The sequence below is a fragment of the Neolamprologus brichardi genome, chromosome 8 (assembly GCF_056152115.1).
Source record: "Neolamprologus brichardi isolate AB-2024 chromosome 8, ASM5615211v1, whole genome shotgun sequence".
NCBI classification, from domain to species: domain Eukaryota; kingdom Metazoa; phylum Chordata; class Actinopteri; order Cichliformes; family Cichlidae; genus Neolamprologus; species Neolamprologus brichardi.
The window spans coordinates 3,449,474-3,466,849 of record NC_142111.1 but is presented as its reverse complement, the minus strand read 5'-3'; the positions used below and the strand labels follow the sequence as shown (position 1 = coordinate 3,466,849).

Here is a 17,376-nt window from a genome sequence, read left to right as displayed (position 1 = left end):
CGCTCAGTGGAGGCGGTGGTTGATAAGAGCACGCGCGCTGTCTCTCGTGCCGCAGTTGTGGATGGGTGAAGGAAGCGGTGAGGCTGTGGAGGATGGCGGAGCACTAAACAATTAAACCGAGTTTCGCGAAAGCATCACAGAAAAGCCGCGTAGAGTTTTCTTCCTGAAGGAAATTTATCCGTTACAAGGTGAGATGTTATTTATTTTCCTCTAGAGCGAGGTGATAAAAAAAACAACTGGTAAACTGGTTGCATTTTGCCGGTGCACAGGGCCTAATTACATGAAATAATGTGTACGCTTGCTATTGATTAAGTCCTTTTTTGTAAACATCGCTTCATGTGCAAGAGGCCTCATTTTTTAACCTTACAACACTGGCATTGCGAAATTCTGTTCTATTTATTATTAAGAATAATATTTTACAAATTGGGAACAAATAATTAAATTCGGTGGGTATGGATACACTGTTGTACAGTAACGTGAGCCTGTTGTTGTGCAGTGTGTTTGTTCTGATGCCAACTTGCATGCAGTGATTTGTCACTCACTCCCAATATAGAAAGTCACTACCTGCGTTTGTACAGCACCGATAATCCCGGATTTCCTCTAATCTTGCAGCTCCTCTGTCACCTACACGCTCAGCCTCCGCTGCCAGAAATAAACCCACCATCCAAACATGAGTCCGTTACAGACAAGCAACGCTTTGACATCTGCTGCCCTCATATATAGTGAAAGAGAGATTAATAAATACTACAAATCAAGATGCATTAGTGTGGTTGGTGTTGGTATCAGACATGCGCAAACTCACGATGGTGTAAATAAATGTTTAAAAATTATAGATGGGAGTTGATTGGAAGTTATAGTTGAATAACACTGTATAACTGATTCCAAACCCCTTTCCATAAAACCATTTCTAACAGTTCAGGGATGCGGGTGGAAGAGATTCACATGCATACTCAATAGGCAGAAAGCAGGCATACCTATGAATGTCAGAATTTGCTCTGTAAAAGGTCAACTCAGTCCTGAGTTTGTGCTCCTCAGTGTTTGTTGCCTCCTTTTTTCTTTTTTTTTAAGCTCTCCTGCTGCCTCTACATCACAGCAAGAACAGCAAATCCCCTCTGCTTGTCAGACTGACTGCTGATTCAACAGCAAACTGGTCCAAGGACCCCCCACCCCTCCTCCTCCTCCTCCACCCCCACCATGGCTCCACAGTGTTTTTATTAAAAGCGCTCTGCTGTGCTCACGTCTCCATGGGAATAAATTTCCACTTTCAGGATTCATCGATCCACACACATGCAGGAAATCCTGTTACTGTGCAATTTTTTTTAATGTTGCTACATCTCTGTTTGCCACCCACTGTGTTGTCTCATGGATATATATATATATCTATGCGGAGTGAGTGGGCTGAGCGAGTGGGCTCAACACCTAATGATAGCTCGGTGGGGATCTTAATGAGCTCTCTGTGGACTCTGAGTGCAGAGCTGTGATAAAAGTTCTGCAGTGAGTGCTCCTCTCTCCGCCACCTCACCTTTTTGCCACCTTTCTCGCGCGTTAGCCATTTCTGCACCCTCATCGATTTGTGTGGGCGACGGAGTGCAGTGAGCTCCAGCTCTTGACAGAATGAGTGCCAGTGTGCTAAAGCTTTTTTATTATCCATACCACAGGGCATCGGCCCCGCACTCCAGCTGCCAGCATGATGAAAGAGTGCCTGCAGTTCCTCATCGAGCCAGCCAAAAAGCTCAAGATCCGACTCAAGGTATACAAATCCTCCCACAGTAACTGCTGCAGGGCTAAATGTTCTGGAAGTCATGTTATTTTCCCTTTTAATTTTCTGTTTCTTTGCTCCAGGAGTCTCGCAAAAAAGTGAAGCTTGAGAAGAAGGAGCCTCTGGTGGAAAGTCAGTTGTTTATTATGGAGCTGGCCCGGGAACTCAACAGAATCTGCCAGGTAAGCTCTTCTCCTCTCTCCCTTTTTGCTCTTTATTACTTAGAGTCTTCTGCATTTATTCGCATTGCCTTTGTACCTCAGAGATCAAATATCCTGTGTCACATCTGGACCGGAGAGGACATCTGGACAGCCAGCGTGTGCCGGGAGTTCATCGTGGAATGGGCTGCTGTGCTGGAGAAAAGAGTGCAGGTACGAGATAGCAGCCATTTACAGAAATAAGTTGTGTTTTTTATGGATATTAAAAGTCTCTATTCTTTATTCAGCCAAGGACAATCACATCAGACTACCAGTATGAGAAGTCTGAGAAGAAGGACTGGAAGGGACACCTTCTTTGCATGCTGGAGGGAGGCGGCGAGTACGACATGGGCCCCCATAAACGGGTCATCATGGATTGGACCCGGAATATTAAAGGCAGACCTCAGGTGACTTTCTTACGGGACATGGCTGGTTATTAAAGTCTGACCCAGTTCCGTCGTTGCATCTGATAAAGATGATTAGGCTTAATCGTGCCCTTGACAATGATCTCATGATAATCGGACTGTGCTTGAGCTCTGGCCATAAATTAGAAGCAACTGTTTCTAAACCTCTTTTTTCAGCCCACTGTGTGGCCAGGTGAGCCTGTGCTCATGATGCTGGATGACCTGGAGTTCCAGTGGAAGAGGGGCCGTCTACCCAACCTGTTCCCGGCCATGGAGCTCGTCATGCTGGCCGTGCTGAACGCCGACAGCCCCATAAAGGTCTTGATATCTGTCGCTAAGTGATCGTCATTAAATGTTTTTGTACTCTGTGGTGTAATTTATGGGATAAGAAGCATGCTAACTTAGGTGATTCGAAACATGAACCACACTTGCATGACATTCTCACATTAGATATCTGGGCTAAGTGTGTCAAGCATGCTGCATATAGGCTGCACGACAATCATGCTAATCTGTTTATCTCTTTGTTCAGCTCACCTTGTCCTGAATGTGTCCACTGTCTACCTTGACATACTCTGCATGTGTGTGCGTGTCTTTGTAGGTGGATGTGACAAAGCAGTGGCTGGTGAAGAAGCAGAAAAGTCAGAAAATTGGTGAGTGGATCTCATCCAGTTTAACAATATAAAACAAAACATCCTGATCTTGCAAAGTCATGAGTCAGAAACCAACATTTGTACTATACCTGTTGCTACTTCGACCAAAAACTTGTGAAAAAAGGGATTCTCCCCATCCTTGCCAATTAAAATAAAGTAGGGAATAAAATGACAATACATTTGTTTAATTAATTAAATTATGAAGAATCTTTTTTTATATGTTATTCTGGTGGTGTTGTAAAAGTATACCACAACTGAGTCAAGCAGAGAGTGAACAAGTAGATAAATATGCATGACAACTGTTAGATAAATCTGTTTTTGTTTTGTTCGTCTGAAAGAAAAAAAATATTGGGATATTTTTAGCCTCATGCACTAGCTCAGGCGCAACCCTCTCATCCCAGTGGATGACAGGGTTACTTCCCCCTGTCCTTGGGCCAGTAAACAGGTCCTGGTTGCCTTTTGCCCACTCAGTGACACTTCAGAGTACCTAGTCTTCTTAGTGTGTCTGAGTTCCCCACCTGGAATCTCCATTGTACTACTAAGAGACATCAATGCTCACATGGGCATGGACAGTGAGACTTGGAGGAGCATGACTGGGAGGAACCGCCTGACTGATCCTGATTTGAAGCTGAGTGGAGTTCGGTTATGTTCTCTGGACAAATCACAGTTTGTCCATAACAAACACTGTGTTCAAAAGGCGTTCACAAGTGCAGGTGACACTCAAACAAACCTGGTCGCAGGTCAGTGATTGATGCTTGGTTCTCCTGCGGGACTCCAGAGGCAGCTGTCATGTAGTGGCACGGCAAGCAGAGTGTGGCTCTGGCAGCAGTTCAAGCAAACTCTCAGGCGTGGCAGGAGTCCGGCGAGGCCATGGAACAAGATTTTTGGTTGGCCTTGAAGCGATTCCGCTCTGCTCACACCGCTGCAGTTGAGGAAAACTTTGAGGGTCTCCTCAGTCACACTGACATGCCTTCTGTAGAAGAAGCAGAGTCTGGGTAGGACTCAGCGTTATAGCCTCAAAGTTATATCACAATATTTCCAGACAATTTGTGATATCGACATTTCTGACAATACAGAAAAAATACTGAATGTTTCTTTGATGCTTGCAGCTTTGCAGCATTTATAAATATTAATAAAGGAAGAACAGTTTCCAATGAGCTACTGTCACTAATGACCAGTGTTGGTCAAGTTACTTGAAAAAAAGTAATCAGTAACTAATTACTGATTACTTCCCCAAAAAAGTAATCTGTTACTTTACTGATTACTTATTTTCAAAAGTAATTAATTACTTAGTTACTTAGTTACTTTTTAAAAACACAATTTACAACCTGAATAGGTGATAAAGCGATAGATCTTTCAGCTCAATTCTACTTTTTCTGCATAATCCATCATACAAAATGTAATCAAATGGAAAAGTCTCTTTTTTTAAAAAACTTGTTTTATTAGTTTTAATCTTTTAACTTTATGCATCAAGCAAAAATTTAATTATATGCAACATTCTCTGACTGGAAGAAATTTGTTTAATATTTAAACCTATTTTCTGCACATTTCAGCACATAATTTTTTTTTTTTGTGTTTACACTCACTCTTTCAAATAGATGCAAGTAAAACACAGCAGAAAATAAAGTCAAAGACTAGCGGTCCTTTTGCTCTATTTTCACCTGTAAAGCAGGAGTTGCGGAGGTTTACCCTGGTGCAGGTGTGCCGCAGCGGTCAGTGGAAGAATCCGCCAGTTTCTCTGTGAATTTTCCATTACCTCGTTGCGCACTCGGTGCTTGCTCGGAAGTTCAGGGGGTTTTTTTTGCTGTAAAAAGAAGTTTTCTTCCCACGCAGTGAACAGCGGACACTAATGTTTTTGTCACTTTTTACGGAATCAAACTCAAAGTAAGGTCAGTACTTCCACGCTTTAAACGCTGCACGCTCATTAGTGATGGTGAGATGAAGCCTCATGATGAACTGAAGCTTTCCACCCAATTGGTCGACTCATGGTTTGAAGCATTGTGATGATTCATTTGCTCTACTGCGCCATCAAGTGGACAATTCAAGTGAAGCGGGCTCTGTGATTATAATGATGTGTAAACCTCTAAACTGAATAAATAAATTGTTTTCTTGGTTATTTATCCCGAATATTGTCTCAGTATGTCTGATATAAAAGAGAAAGTGGAAACCATCAGGACAGAGTTTTGGTATGATTGTGTAACTGTTAGCCTCAGACAGTCAGTCAATAGTATAATCCAGATCATAGATTAGTACATTTGCATATTTTTATAACTATAAAAAGAAAGCTGACACTTTCGAGACTTTATCTAATGTGTAAGCATCACAGCAGATGCCTTAGATTAGAATCAGTGAGCTGTCGGCTTTCAGCCCCGACCGTGTCCGTGCTGTCTGGAGAGAAAGGCGACATCTCACTGATTCTGACGCGTCAGCGCTTTGTGTTTTTGCACGTCTTTGTGCAGAATCGGTGTACCTGCTCTCATTTACTGTTTTAGCTGTTTGGTGGTGGTTGAAATGTAGTAATATTTATATTAAAAATCGATTCAGGATTTTAATGAATCGATATCACGTTATCCAAGCTAGAATCGATTTTAATCGATAATCAAAACCCGCTAGTACCTGTGTAGTCATGCTTATGTACATCTGGATAATGACACAAACTAGTATTTGGCGCTTCACTTTTTAATAAACTAAAAGACAGAAATCAGATTATAGGATCTGTAGTGTTGTTTATTTATATTATGGTGCTTATCATTTGTGATATTTATTACTGTGTGCATACTTCATTAGGAGAGATAAAATGAAATAAAAAATCTCTTCCTTCCTGGTTCCATCGAAGAAGAAATGCTCAAGTAACTATGTAACACGTACGTAATCCAATTCCACAACACAGTGTGATTGGAAATCAGCTGTGTTTTTCTGCCCATTTCATTTCGAATCTGGCGCGAACCGGTGAACCAGTCCCTGAATCAGTCACGTGGTACGGACTGCCCGCGAGGCCTCGAACGTCACTGCATACGTAATCAAAGCAAGCCTCGATACGCGCTTCACAGAAACGCCCCCGAGATTACCCGACACACGATTCGACGCTTCGACACACAGGACACATCACTAACGCTCATACTCTCTCCCGCACTCGATATATGATCCATTGTTGATCTGCACACAGCTGTTGGCATGAACATCGCACTCGCTTACGTCACTGTCATGAGACATTCTTGCAAAAAAAATCACGGTTTTAGTAACACAGTAACGCAGCGTTCCTACGGGAAAGTAACGGTAATCTAATTACCGTTTTTGCAATAGTAATCCCTTACTTTACTCGTTACTTCAAAAAAGTAATCGGATTACAGTCCGATTAAACCCCTGAACTGCCCATCTCTGCTAATGACACACTACCTAATTAGAAGTGTGAGTCTGCTGAAACACGGTGCAGCAGCAGCAGCATTGTATCCAGTTTCCTCACTTTATCCAGTTTTTGCCTGAAGTGGTGAAAGAAGTCATCGGAGGCTGACGCGATACAGATATTATCAGTGTCTATATTATATATCACAGCCCAAGACCTCAGTAATTATTTTCCTAATAAATTTATGGGCTTAGTCACTTACTTCACATTTTAAAACAAGAAGTTCATCAAATAAATAAAGAATATTCTAGCTTTGCAGTAATAAAGCTTTTAAAGCTTAGACCAGTGTGAAGGTGTTCAGACCTGTTTATCACCAACAGGAAAGGGCCACCTGCCGTGTGACCCCATGTGAATAAAGGAGCAGCTGAAAGTGGCTTTTGTTAAATTACATATTAGCTCATAGGATTAGCATTTTTCCACGATGAGGCAGTGTTACTTTTCATAGGCTCAGTTGCCCGGGTTACAACCAGCTAAAACTGACGACCTTTTTCATAGTTTGACTAACCCTGACTTCAGAGCTGAGGCCAAAATAAAACGTAGCCGACTCAGCTGAAGTGAGGCGCAGCTAAAGCCTCACAGACGACTGAGTGGGTGACATAGAAAATGTTGGTGTCAGCACAAAAACCACTTGGCAAAATCAGGATGTGAAACGAGTCACTCGGTGATGTGGATGTTGTGTGTGGTAACAGAATACACTCCACTGAATAATTAATTATAATTAATCTATAAAAATGTGATTGGAAGTATGTTAGGAAACAAGCTTGTAGGAGGGTTTGAGTTGTGAGGGGACACTTGTCTGTCTTTAATCAGAGTCTTTGTTCTTTCAGACGCTGTGCGCTACATTCCCCACGGCGGTAAGTCCAGAAGCTCACTGTAATGAATAAATGAATGACCCCTTTAATGTTTCTGTATAGCTGTTTACAGACATGTGGGGCTGGATTATATGATCTGAAATCTATAGTATGTAACGATAAACTTTAAGCTTGATTATTAACAAATGCAGTCATTTTTTTAATGGTTCGCCACTGGATTGTGCACTTGATCAATTTTACTATATGTCAGTACAGTCTGACTGTTGGCTGGTGACTGTGGAGGCCTTTGAGTACAGTGAAGTGGTGCTCAAGACACAGTTTGAGATGATTTGAGCGTTTTGACATGGAGGCAGTCATCTGAAGAAGCCACCCGTCCTCAGGCTGACAGGCTGCTTAGTTGGCACAAAGCGTGACAAGAAAACATTACACCACCAGTAACAACCTGAACTGTTGATACAAGGCAGGATTGATCCATCCTTTATGTTGCTTAACTCAAATTTGGAGTCAACGTTTTCCCTTTCTTCTATTTTATAATTTTGAGCAGTATGTGTGAACTGTAGCCTCGGTTCTTTCTGAAATCCTCAGACACTCGTCATAAACTAGATCCAAAAATCTAGCTTATGTTCAGCATGATTTTTTTTCTACAACCACCTTGGAGCACCTGTATCACAGAATATATATTAGTTTAAAAACTGCACCATTTTAATGCAAATATGGCACAGAATACCAGAAACAAACACTGGTACTCTGGATGTTTGATCACTTTTCTGGTAATTCAAAGTGCTGTGACAAGAAAGAGTTTTCCTTTTACCTCCATGTTGATATTGGGCTCATTTTCTAGCTGTTATTCTTCTTTTTGTCAAAAGAAACTGCACATATCGTCATATTTGAACACTCATGCATACATTGGACTTTTCATGCTCTGTATAATAGTTGGGACCGATCGCACTGAACAACTTTAAGCCGTGGACTAGTTTTCAAAATGTTTCCAGTGGGCACACAGAAGGCTGTGGATCACAGCGTCTGTGAGGGGAGTGGGCGTAAAATTCATTTGGTTGCATTTTTTTTTTGTACAAAGCATTAATGTGTTTTTCAGCTCTTGAAATTACATGTAGTTATATTTATACTTATAAAGTAATACTTCACAAGTACTCCAGCCCCCTTTGTACTTCAGGGCTTTAAGTACAGTGGGGTGGGTGTAAGTTGCTTGTGTGTTTTTTCTGGACAAAGAAAACGTGTGTTATCGTGTGAAGGTAAATTTTGCATGCCTTCTTTAAACTACTGTACAAAACAATGAGCTAACGGAGTTTCTCTTCTTTTTCTTTGCAGTGTGGAACTGGATTTGTGATGCAGCAGGTATGAAAATCTCTCTTCTGTTCTTCACCTTACTGTGACATCATTTTGCAGTTTGTAATCCCGCCCTTTTACTCCACAGAGGACGTCACCCTGGACTCCGAATCGGCCCACTCAGGCCTGCTCATCTCAGACGATGAAAAACGAATGCGTTGCGGCCTGGAGCGCCGCGACATCCCACGATGCCCCCGACGCTTCGATGGCTGGTGGTGTGCTGTGGGCCAGGAGGGCTACGCCTCTGGACGCCACTACTGGGAGGTGGAGGTGGGCGAGCGGGACTGGCGGCTGGGAGTGGCCAAAGCCTCGGCCGTGAGGCAGGGCTACCGCTCGCTGAACACAGATACAGGATACCTGACCCTCCGTCTGGAGAGAGGCACAGATTTGAAAGCCCTGACGGTGCCCGCTACGCCTTTACCTCAAAGCCTGGTGCCCAGGAAAGTCGGCATTTATCTGGACTATGAGCAGGGCCAGCTGTCCTTCTACGACGTGGAGAAGCGCTCCCACCTGTACACCTATACCGAGAAGTTCACAGAGGAACTGTACCCTGTTTTTGGGACTGTGGAGGTGGTCAAAGACCTGGTGATCAGGCCTGCTGATGCGAAACAGCGGTGCCTGTGCCCGGGGCCCTGCCTCTGGAACTGAAACGGATCAGTCCTAATCCTCGGCAGCTCACAGAGCTCACGCTTTTATTCTCCTGATTTAGAATCGCGTGGCTGTTTCTGGACTAAAAGTCTTTCTGTGAGGTGCCTCGTCAAATCCCAAACAGGAACTGCTCTTCTTCCGACATGTTCATCTGCTAAACACTTTCCTGTTACTCTGCCTTCATAGAAACATACAGTATCTGATTCTTTATATTTTAAAAACGAGCATTTAAAGAATGAACAACGTTTTTCCCCATGGGTTTAAACTCCTCTCAAACTTTATTGGATAAAGTTGGGGATCAGTTTAAACCTGTAATGTTACATCCATTCATTTTTTTTTTTTTACGTTTTTTTTAATTGTTGATGACAAATAAACATTAAAAACTTACAGCATGAGCGCACTGTGAATGATGATACTTTTAGCTTCAGTGCAGTGAAACAGTGCCGCTGACGAGGCAGATATTTGCAGCCCGGGCTGACGCATGCCTCTAGTTGAATTATAGATTATTTAATTCTTTGTCTCAAGCTTCCTGCAAACATTTTTCAGGCATGAGCTTGTTTTTGCAGCTGTGTTTTTGTTTATTTGTGCTATATAAGACATGGCAATGCTTTTCTCTCTCTAGCTCAATAAATCTTACTATTAATTCCAGAAATCTCTGAAAGTCTGTTCTGTCTCTTCTTTGCTCATGCGAACAGCAGTGGATCTGATCTGCTTCAGACTTGGTGGGTGTGCTGCTGTGAATGCAAGCAAGTCTAGTGCTGATTTTGACCTAATTTGGATGAAAGGTTCTCAAATTTTGACTATAAGTTCTTCCCTGTTACCCAGTGTTTCCTCTATAGCAGGGGTGGGGGTACTCAAGGCTTTCAAGGGCCGGTGTCCTGCAGATTTTAGACACGTCACCTTGTTTTGAAGTTCTCCAGAGGCCTGGTAATGAATTAAGCATTTGATTCAGGTTGACTCAGGGTGAGATCTAAACCTGCAGGACACCGGCGCTGGAGGTGGACACCCCAGCACTGAAACATTCCTAAGCTTCTTATCTCAAAGTTGAACTGTCACAGATAAATTCCAAACTCTTAGCATAACCTACAGTTTTAAGCCCCACAAATGTTTTGCATTTGTATTATTATTGATTCGCTTATTTTTGCACAAGTTTGCACAAACCATCAGCCAGCACAAAATCATTTCAAATCTTTATTATGTGCAATAAAATAGTTGAAAAATAAAATAATAAAAGTTCAACTGTTAAAAAGTAAGAGATACATAATTGATCGAAAGAACAGAAAAATGTTTTTTGGTGAGACGTTTATCCACTTATCCATTTTCCTACCTAGGAGCTTCCCTCAAAAATGTTTCACAAAAGCATTTTTAAAGAAAACATAAAGCCGAACATAGTAGCACTTGCAGCAGAAGCAAATACAATCTTTCTGTCTTTACACACATTTGTATGGGGGCCTGGAGATGCAAAATACAAAATAAAGCAAAAAACAACAGTATGGATAGTTAAAAATCCTTATCACTCTTAAATGCAACAAATACTATTTTACTGTTTATAGGGAGCACCTTGCTTTCTTACGAATGCAGATTTCCTCATGCCTCTATGCTCAGGCCTAATTCTTGATTTCAGGGTTTGAATGGTAAATATCCTTCGTGAAAATATTCCCTAATAACTGCAATATCTTCCGCTGTTTCAAGGACTCGGACTCCTTCCATTTAAAAAAATGGTCTCCCAAAATTTTTAGGCAAAGTGAAATGGTTTTATTTTCTTGTTATTTTTTTGTGTGTGCATCTGTTTTGTAACTCAGGACCACCGTACACATATCTTACTGTCAAAAACTTCTTAAAATGCTAAACACACGGGGAGAAGAAAAACTTTAAGCATGAAAAAGACCAACTTAATTCAAATGTATGAGATACAAAAACATGTTACATCCTGTATATTTTTGATCATGTGCCTGCAGTAGAAAATCAAGCTTTTTCCTCGTTAGCATGAAATGTGCAACACAAAGTGAGTTCATAGACCTAGCTTGATATTTGATACGTATGGATATGTTAAAACAAACTGAACTTATAGAAGAAAATGACGGCAGATTGTAACAGACACGAGTTCTTATGTAATTTTGGTTGCAAAGTGAAAGCTACGCCCCCTCGCACATATACAAAAACACTCTCAGCACTGTGAAGTCGACTCTTTTTAAAAGAGATTCTCAAATATGATTTCTCATTACGTCGAACACTTGGATGCCAGTTTGTCAAACGCCCCTTTAAGATTCATAAAACATCTTCTTTGTGACAGTAGTTGCTCCCATGACGCCCCTCTGAACCACCTCCTTGGTGATTTGACGAGTCACCATGCCGCTAGTCTCTGTGTGCTGCGTAGTCATCATCATCCCATCTGTTGGACAGACAGTGGTACATAACAGTGAGTGAACACATCCTATTTTAAAAAGAAGAGAAATGAAGCTTAGTTTATTATTTTTGTACCTGAGAAGAAGGGGTCGTCGAGCGTGGTGTGGGAGATGTTAGTTCGTGTGCTAACTTCCGTTGGCATGTGGAAAACCTCCCGCCGTGTCATCGACTGGCTGCTGTGCTGGGACAAAGCACCTACAGGCAAGGAAGGACAAAAACAGATGAGAAGTCTGTTATCTCCAAGAAGGAGTGACAGAAATGCGTTGAGCATTACATTATCAAGCTAATTTGCAATGCTTCATCTGACATGAGCTTTTAAAGGTATTTTAACCAAACCTTCACCACCAGGGGGCAGCATTCTACAAGTGGTGTTGAAATGTAGCTGAAATGTGCGCCGTTGTTTAATTTCTGACATATTAGGAGGTGTTATGTTTTGGCTGGCTGCCTTTATGCACAAAAATGTTATCTTAATGGCTTACCTGGTTAAATAAAGGTTATAATCATTAACAGCACCATCTTGTGGTATAAAGTGATATTACACAAAAGCAAAGCCCAACTCTAGGATCAGCCTAGCTGATATCTCCTCAACATAAGACATATTTATAACTTTTTTTGAAATACAGGTATTTACACTGTGTAAAAATTTATAAAACCCAGGAGCACACGCAAACCTCAAACCCCAGAACTTTTGAAAAAATGTAGACAGAAAAATGTAAATGGCGCCCAAACAGTAGTACAAAGACGAGCATGTCTCATGCCTCTTTAAAAACTGTTTCAGCGTATATTTTAAAATAACCCAAATCAGGATCTACTTTTAGTTCCTCAAATAAGGACATCCACGTGTTGATCGCCAAACAGGAAATGCTGTTTGATCAAATCTGACAGTTACCGCTGCTCTGCTCTGAAGAGACCTTCAGTGACTTCGAACAGCTACCAAAATAACGCTGCAACTTCAAGCCAAGCCAAAAACAATGAACACCTCAGAAATTTATCTAGGCAATCTGAATCTACAATGTCCTCTAGCTCAGCGGTCCCCAACCTTTTTTGCGCCACGGACCGGTTTATGCCCGACAATATTTTCACGGCCTTTAAGGTGTCGCGGATAAATACAACAAAATAAAACTAGTACCGATACCAAAAAGAAGAAGATTTATTCATAACACACGTGAAAAGACCCAGGAAAACCGAGTTAACGATAAAAACGATAACAAAATAACGCTGAAAACCGATAAAAACCCTGAAAACCATACATTTCACACCTGAGCCTCAACTCTCGCGGCCCGGCACCAAACGAATCACGGACCAGTACCGGTCCGAGGCCCGGGGGTTGGGGACCGCTGCTCTAGCTAACCATCGAGCACAACAAGATGTGCAACTAGCCAACTGCTTCCTGTGTGGACGCCCTTTAACTCATTCCCCCATAAAGACGACATTTGGTGACCTCAACGGTACCTTTAATAATGGGAGTTGACAACTCGGTATAAATCAATAACGATGTGGTTTAATGACCATCAGAACAGGTCCTACAGTAGCCCTAATAAGCTTTACAGGCAAAGAAACCTTTCATTTTGACTTTTTGGAACTAAACTGTTTGCAGTATTTTATTCTCTATGATTCAAACAATTTGAACTAAACTAGAAGTACTTTCTGTACATTTTAACTCCTAAGCAATAACACTGGAAGAGCTTTCAACTGGAAAAACCGAATATGCCAGTGAATCCACAGCACTTTTCATACTTTGTAAAGCCGTCCAGTCTCTTGGGTGTCATGTAAGGTTCCCTATCTGTAACAAGCACCTGTCAATCTTCAGATTTAACTCAATAACTTCTATTGTGCAAAGCAGCACAACAAAAACTTGTTTTCTTAATGTTGAATCTAAGTTTTTAAAATTTAAAAGTGCATATTAACTCATGGAAATAATAATTTCTGTCAATTTATGCTAAAAGAAAGAATCGCTGGACAAATTTACAATTATTCTTGATGGATTACAGAGACCTCTGCACCTTTGCTGCGCCACTGTCATGCCAATATTTCTGCTTGACTGAGAGGATCATAAATTACCCCAGAGGTTCCCAGAAGATGGATCTTTTTTGGTACCAGCTTTAAAATTCATCGAGCATATTCCTGTTACATAACTCCAAAATGTTTGCTCACTCTAAAATGTCAACTCTGGACAGAAGCTGCCCTGCACTCCAACACAGACAAAGAGACTGACATTTACGCTCATCCCTCCGAGGGGATCAGCTTTTTGTCTATTTCAGCTTCTAGCAACAACCGCTGGGAGTTTTTTTTGTTGTATTTTTAAAATTAATATCAGACGCCAATCTGTCAGTACGGGCTTTATCTTACTTCCATCCTGAGATTCAATGGTGATGATGCCCTCCCTCTCCGGACCGAAGCCCTGTGTGGTTTGAGCCTGGACCTTAAACTTGTAGGGCATGTTCTCAGTCAGCTTGGGAACGGTCAGACTGGTTTCAGCGCCATCGCTGTTCACCTTGAAGGTACGCATATCACCTGCAGGAAACAGGAAACAGAGGTCAAACCAAATTCACACAATTTAAAATGTAACAGCTTTACAGCAAGTGACCTTTGTGCAGAAAGCCTCACCTCCGCCATGCAGCTGTTCGCAGGTGACTACATATCCCAGGATTTCTCCGGTGGGCTTGCGTGGTTTCTCCCAGCTGAGCTGCAGCGAATCAGGACTCAGAGCTGTGAACACCAGAGGTCCTGGAGCGCTGGGAGTGCTAAGAGTGAAAGGTGAACCTGGAGGAAGAAGTGACAAGCGACAGCATGAGGAAGGAGAAATATTAGATCGAGTGCCTTTGTTAAGATAAGCAGACGTTGTTTTTGTGGACTGATAAGTGAATGAGCACCTGGCACAGGGCTGAGGGGGCTCTTGGGGTCGACAGCAGACTCGATGGTGATGACGCCCTCTCTTTCCGGACCCCAGCCCTCCTGGCTCTGAGCCTTCACCTTAAACAGGTAGGAGTGATTTGGCAGCAGGTCCTGGATGATCACCGAGTTCTGTGCCGGGTTTGTCACGTTGATACGCTTCATCTCACCTACAGGGAGCAGAGCGTGGTCAGCATCACCATCGGAGAAGATGTCAACTGCCTCCATAAACAGGAAGTGAATACACGCACATCCTGTTCTCGCTCTTCCACATTAACGTTGTGCTGCTTGCACTTACCTCCGTTGAGGAGCTGGTAGAGGACGCAGTATCCCAGGATGTCTTTCTCACAGTGGGGCTCCTGCCAGCTGACTTTGAGGGCCGTTGGTCCCAGTGCAGAAAACACCAGTCTGCTCGGGGTGTCTGGAATGCCGGGGGCGAGTCGTGCATCTGAGAGATAACACACAAAAACATGAGCATCCTAACAGATGTGTAGTGCATCTTCAGATCAGAGAGGGGACAGATTAGATTTAAATGACTTTTCTAATTTCACAAAGCCGTTTATCGCCATTACTCTGAGTGCTTTGCAGCGATGGAACTGATTTTAAGACTGTCACAGATTATATATTGCATTATACATTACAGCTCTTGCGTAGTCCTAAGCACTGCGATTAAAGGCAGCAGGATAAACTGTATTTAACATCAAATTCCCTCACAGACCTTTTATGACATACAAGTTTTGGTGGTTTTGGCTACAAGAAAAATATAATAAACCCAATATTCACCTCCACCAACTCCTGAAACTAATTCAAGCACCAAATCACAACAACAGTAGCCTCAAGGTGCTTTATATTGTAAGGTAGACCCTATAATAATACATATAGAGAAAAACCCAACAGTCATATGACCCCTTATGAGCAAGCACTTTGGCAAAAGTGGGAAGGAAAAACTCCCTTTTAACAGGAAGAAACCTCCAGCAGAACCAGGCTCAGGGAGGGGCGGGGCCATCTGCCGTGACAGGTTGGGGTGGGAGAAAGTCTAGCTGTTAAGTACGGAGCCCCGCAGGGGACATGGGAGAAAAAAAAATTAAGACGGACTTTTGCGAGATCTCGCAAAACTAACTCGGGATCTCGCAAAACTTTTGCGAGATCTCGCAAAACAAACTCGGGATCTCGCAAAACTTTTGCGAGATCTCGCAAAACAAACTCGGGATCTCGCAAAACAAACTCGGGATCTCGCAAAACTTTTGCGAGATCTCGCAAAAGTTTTAGCCGCATTCTTCCCATTAGCTCGAAGCTAACGGGAGGTCTCGACCTCCCGTTAGCTTCGAGACCCACTACAGCCGGGAGGAACACCGCTTTCCCGGCACACCGTGCCTCGACCGCCCGGTCGGCTTCGAGCCAGCGTCCGAAGAATGCGGCTAAAACGTTTGCGAGATCTCGCAAAAGTTTTGCGAGATCCCGAGTTTGTTTTGCGAGTTCTCGCAAAAGTTTTGCGAGATCCCGAGTTTGCTTTGCGAGATCTCGCGAAAGTTTTGCGAGATCCCGAGTTTGTTTTGCAAGTTCTCGCAAAAGTTTTGCGAGATCCCGAGTTTGCTTTGCGAGATCTCGCAAAACTTTTGCGAGATCTCGCAAAAGTCCGTCTTAATTTTTTTTTCTCCCATGTCCCCTGCGGGGCTCCGTAGTTAAGCAAATTCAATAAAAAGCAAAACTGTAGTGTGTTTGACTATTAGCATCCCTGCTAGGTCTGAAAAAAGTGATGCCAAGGCACAATTCTTTCTAACGGCCAGCAGGAGGCGACTCCTCTGATTGCAACAAGGAGTCAGTTTGTATGAAAATCTAAGCTCTCGATTCCCTTTGTCGGTGAGGCTGGTGATTGAGTTTGTGATATCAATTGCTAGCATCAAGTCTGTTTTATGAGTGTGTTCCCCTTGAAATAATGATGTGATGTGTTTACATGAATGAAATATTGTGTTAATCTAAAACAAAAGGGATTTCTAGTTGTTAGAACATCGGATCTCAGAGCGAGGCAAAGTTCCACGCGCTTAAAGAAGCAGCGAAGACTGAAGAGGGGTGCTTTATGCATCACACCCAGCAAACCAGTGCTTCCATGCTTGTATGCTGCAGACTTACCATGGAGAACCCTGTCCAGACTATACAAGGCTTCATTGACGTCTGAAGACTGATTCCGGGCCCTCGAGCCCTGAGACAGGCTGTAGCTGAAGTGACTCTGAGAGCTGCTCTGCGTCCCAGTGTAGCCGAACCCACCTGATGGCGCATTGAGCAGGGGGAAGGAGGGAGGGGTAGAGGGGAGCAGGACACCAGGAGGTAAAGAATAGCAAAACAGAAGGGGGAGGAAAAGCGCATAAGGAGGGAAGAAAAAAGAAGTAGAATACAAATGAGGGGAGAGACAGAGAAACAGCGATAGTCAGCTTAGCTCCTGCAAAGTCTGCTGTGCAGCCAACAGCCCCAACCCTGCTAACAGATGTCCAAACCAATGGGCTCATGCGCTTGCGTAGTTTACCTGTCGAGGCATCTTGACTGTTGCACTCCAAAAAAATAGAAAAGCGTCTCTCGTGGCCAGAAGACCAGAAATAATTCGTTCTCAATTTCTCTAAATCAATTCAAACCTCGGTGAAAACTTACCAAGATCTGGGAATTTGCTTGACGGGTCTCCCATGACGATAGAATCACGGATATTTTCTTCCATGTAGCCTCGGTTCTCCGAACGCTTCCTCAGGATAACGTCAGAGGTGTGGACACCTCCGATCAAATCCTGTCTGCGAGAGCCTCCTGCATGAAAGGAGAGACAGATGAAGGATAAAGACATGCGGCGTTATGAAGTTTTACTTTACTTCTTC

The 17,376-nt window shown here is 42.8% G+C and overlaps 2 protein-coding genes across 5 annotated transcripts in view; one reads left to right on the top strand and one right to left on the bottom strand.

Annotated features, from left to right (window-relative positions):
* Positions 1–32: 32 nt before the first annotated feature.
* Positions 33–9,881, top strand: zgc:194990 (E3 ubiquitin-protein ligase TRIM69). 2 transcript variants are annotated; one of them, XM_087845285.1, is made up of 10 exons: positions 33–188; positions 1,659–1,750; positions 1,843–1,941; positions 2,023–2,130; positions 2,205–2,363; positions 2,538–2,678; positions 2,959–3,010; positions 7,241–7,267; positions 8,555–8,581; positions 8,661–9,881. In XM_087845285.1, the coding sequence occupies exons 2-10, from the start codon at positions 1,688–1,690 to the stop codon at positions 9,218–9,220; spliced, it is 1,236 nt and encodes a 411-aa protein (XP_087701411.1). In that variant the 5' UTR covers positions 33–188; positions 1,659–1,687; the 3' UTR covers positions 9,221–9,881. The 2 variants fall into 2 exon arrangements, with proteins under 2 accessions (XP_087701411.1, XP_087701410.1); XM_087845284.1 differs by lacking the exon at positions 33–188 and having other exon boundaries at positions 1,640–1,750.
* Positions 9,882–10,398: 517 nt separating this feature from the next.
* itgb4 (integrin, beta 4) overlaps positions 10,399–17,376 on the bottom strand; it is a 33,194-nt gene continuing 26,216 nt past the window's right edge. For 2 of the 3 annotated variants that reach the window (XM_035910422.2, XM_006796958.2), the window contains exons 35-42: positions 17,162–17,308; positions 16,649–16,783; positions 14,817–14,966; positions 14,500–14,688; positions 14,234–14,389; positions 13,976–14,140; positions 11,702–11,821; positions 10,399–11,612 (exon numbers count right to left, since the gene is read on the bottom strand). In XM_035910422.2, the coding sequence (XP_035766315.2) occupies positions 11,482–11,612; positions 11,702–11,821; positions 13,976–14,140; positions 14,234–14,389; positions 14,500–14,688; positions 14,817–14,966; positions 16,649–16,783; positions 17,162–17,308 (1,193 nt within the window). In that variant the 3' untranslated portion in view covers positions 10,399–11,481. The remainder of the gene's footprint in view (positions 11,613–11,701; positions 11,822–13,975; positions 14,141–14,233; positions 14,390–14,499; positions 14,689–14,816; positions 14,967–16,648; positions 16,784–17,161; positions 17,309–17,376) is intronic. The other variant, XM_035910423.2, reaches the window with a different exon arrangement.

Coding starts and splice junctions, on each gene's coding strand:
- zgc:194990 (XM_087845285.1), top strand. CDS start 1,688: ATGATGAAAGAGTGCCTGCAGTTCCTCATCGAGCCAGCCAAAAAGCTC. Junction 1,942..2,022: donor AACTCAACAGAATCTGCCAG/GTAAGCTCTTCT, acceptor TTTGTACCTCAG/AGATCAAATATCCTGTGTCA. Junction 2,131..2,204: donor TGCTGGAGAAAAGAGTGCAG/GTACGAGATAGC, acceptor TTCTTTATTCAG/CCAAGGACAATCACATCAGA.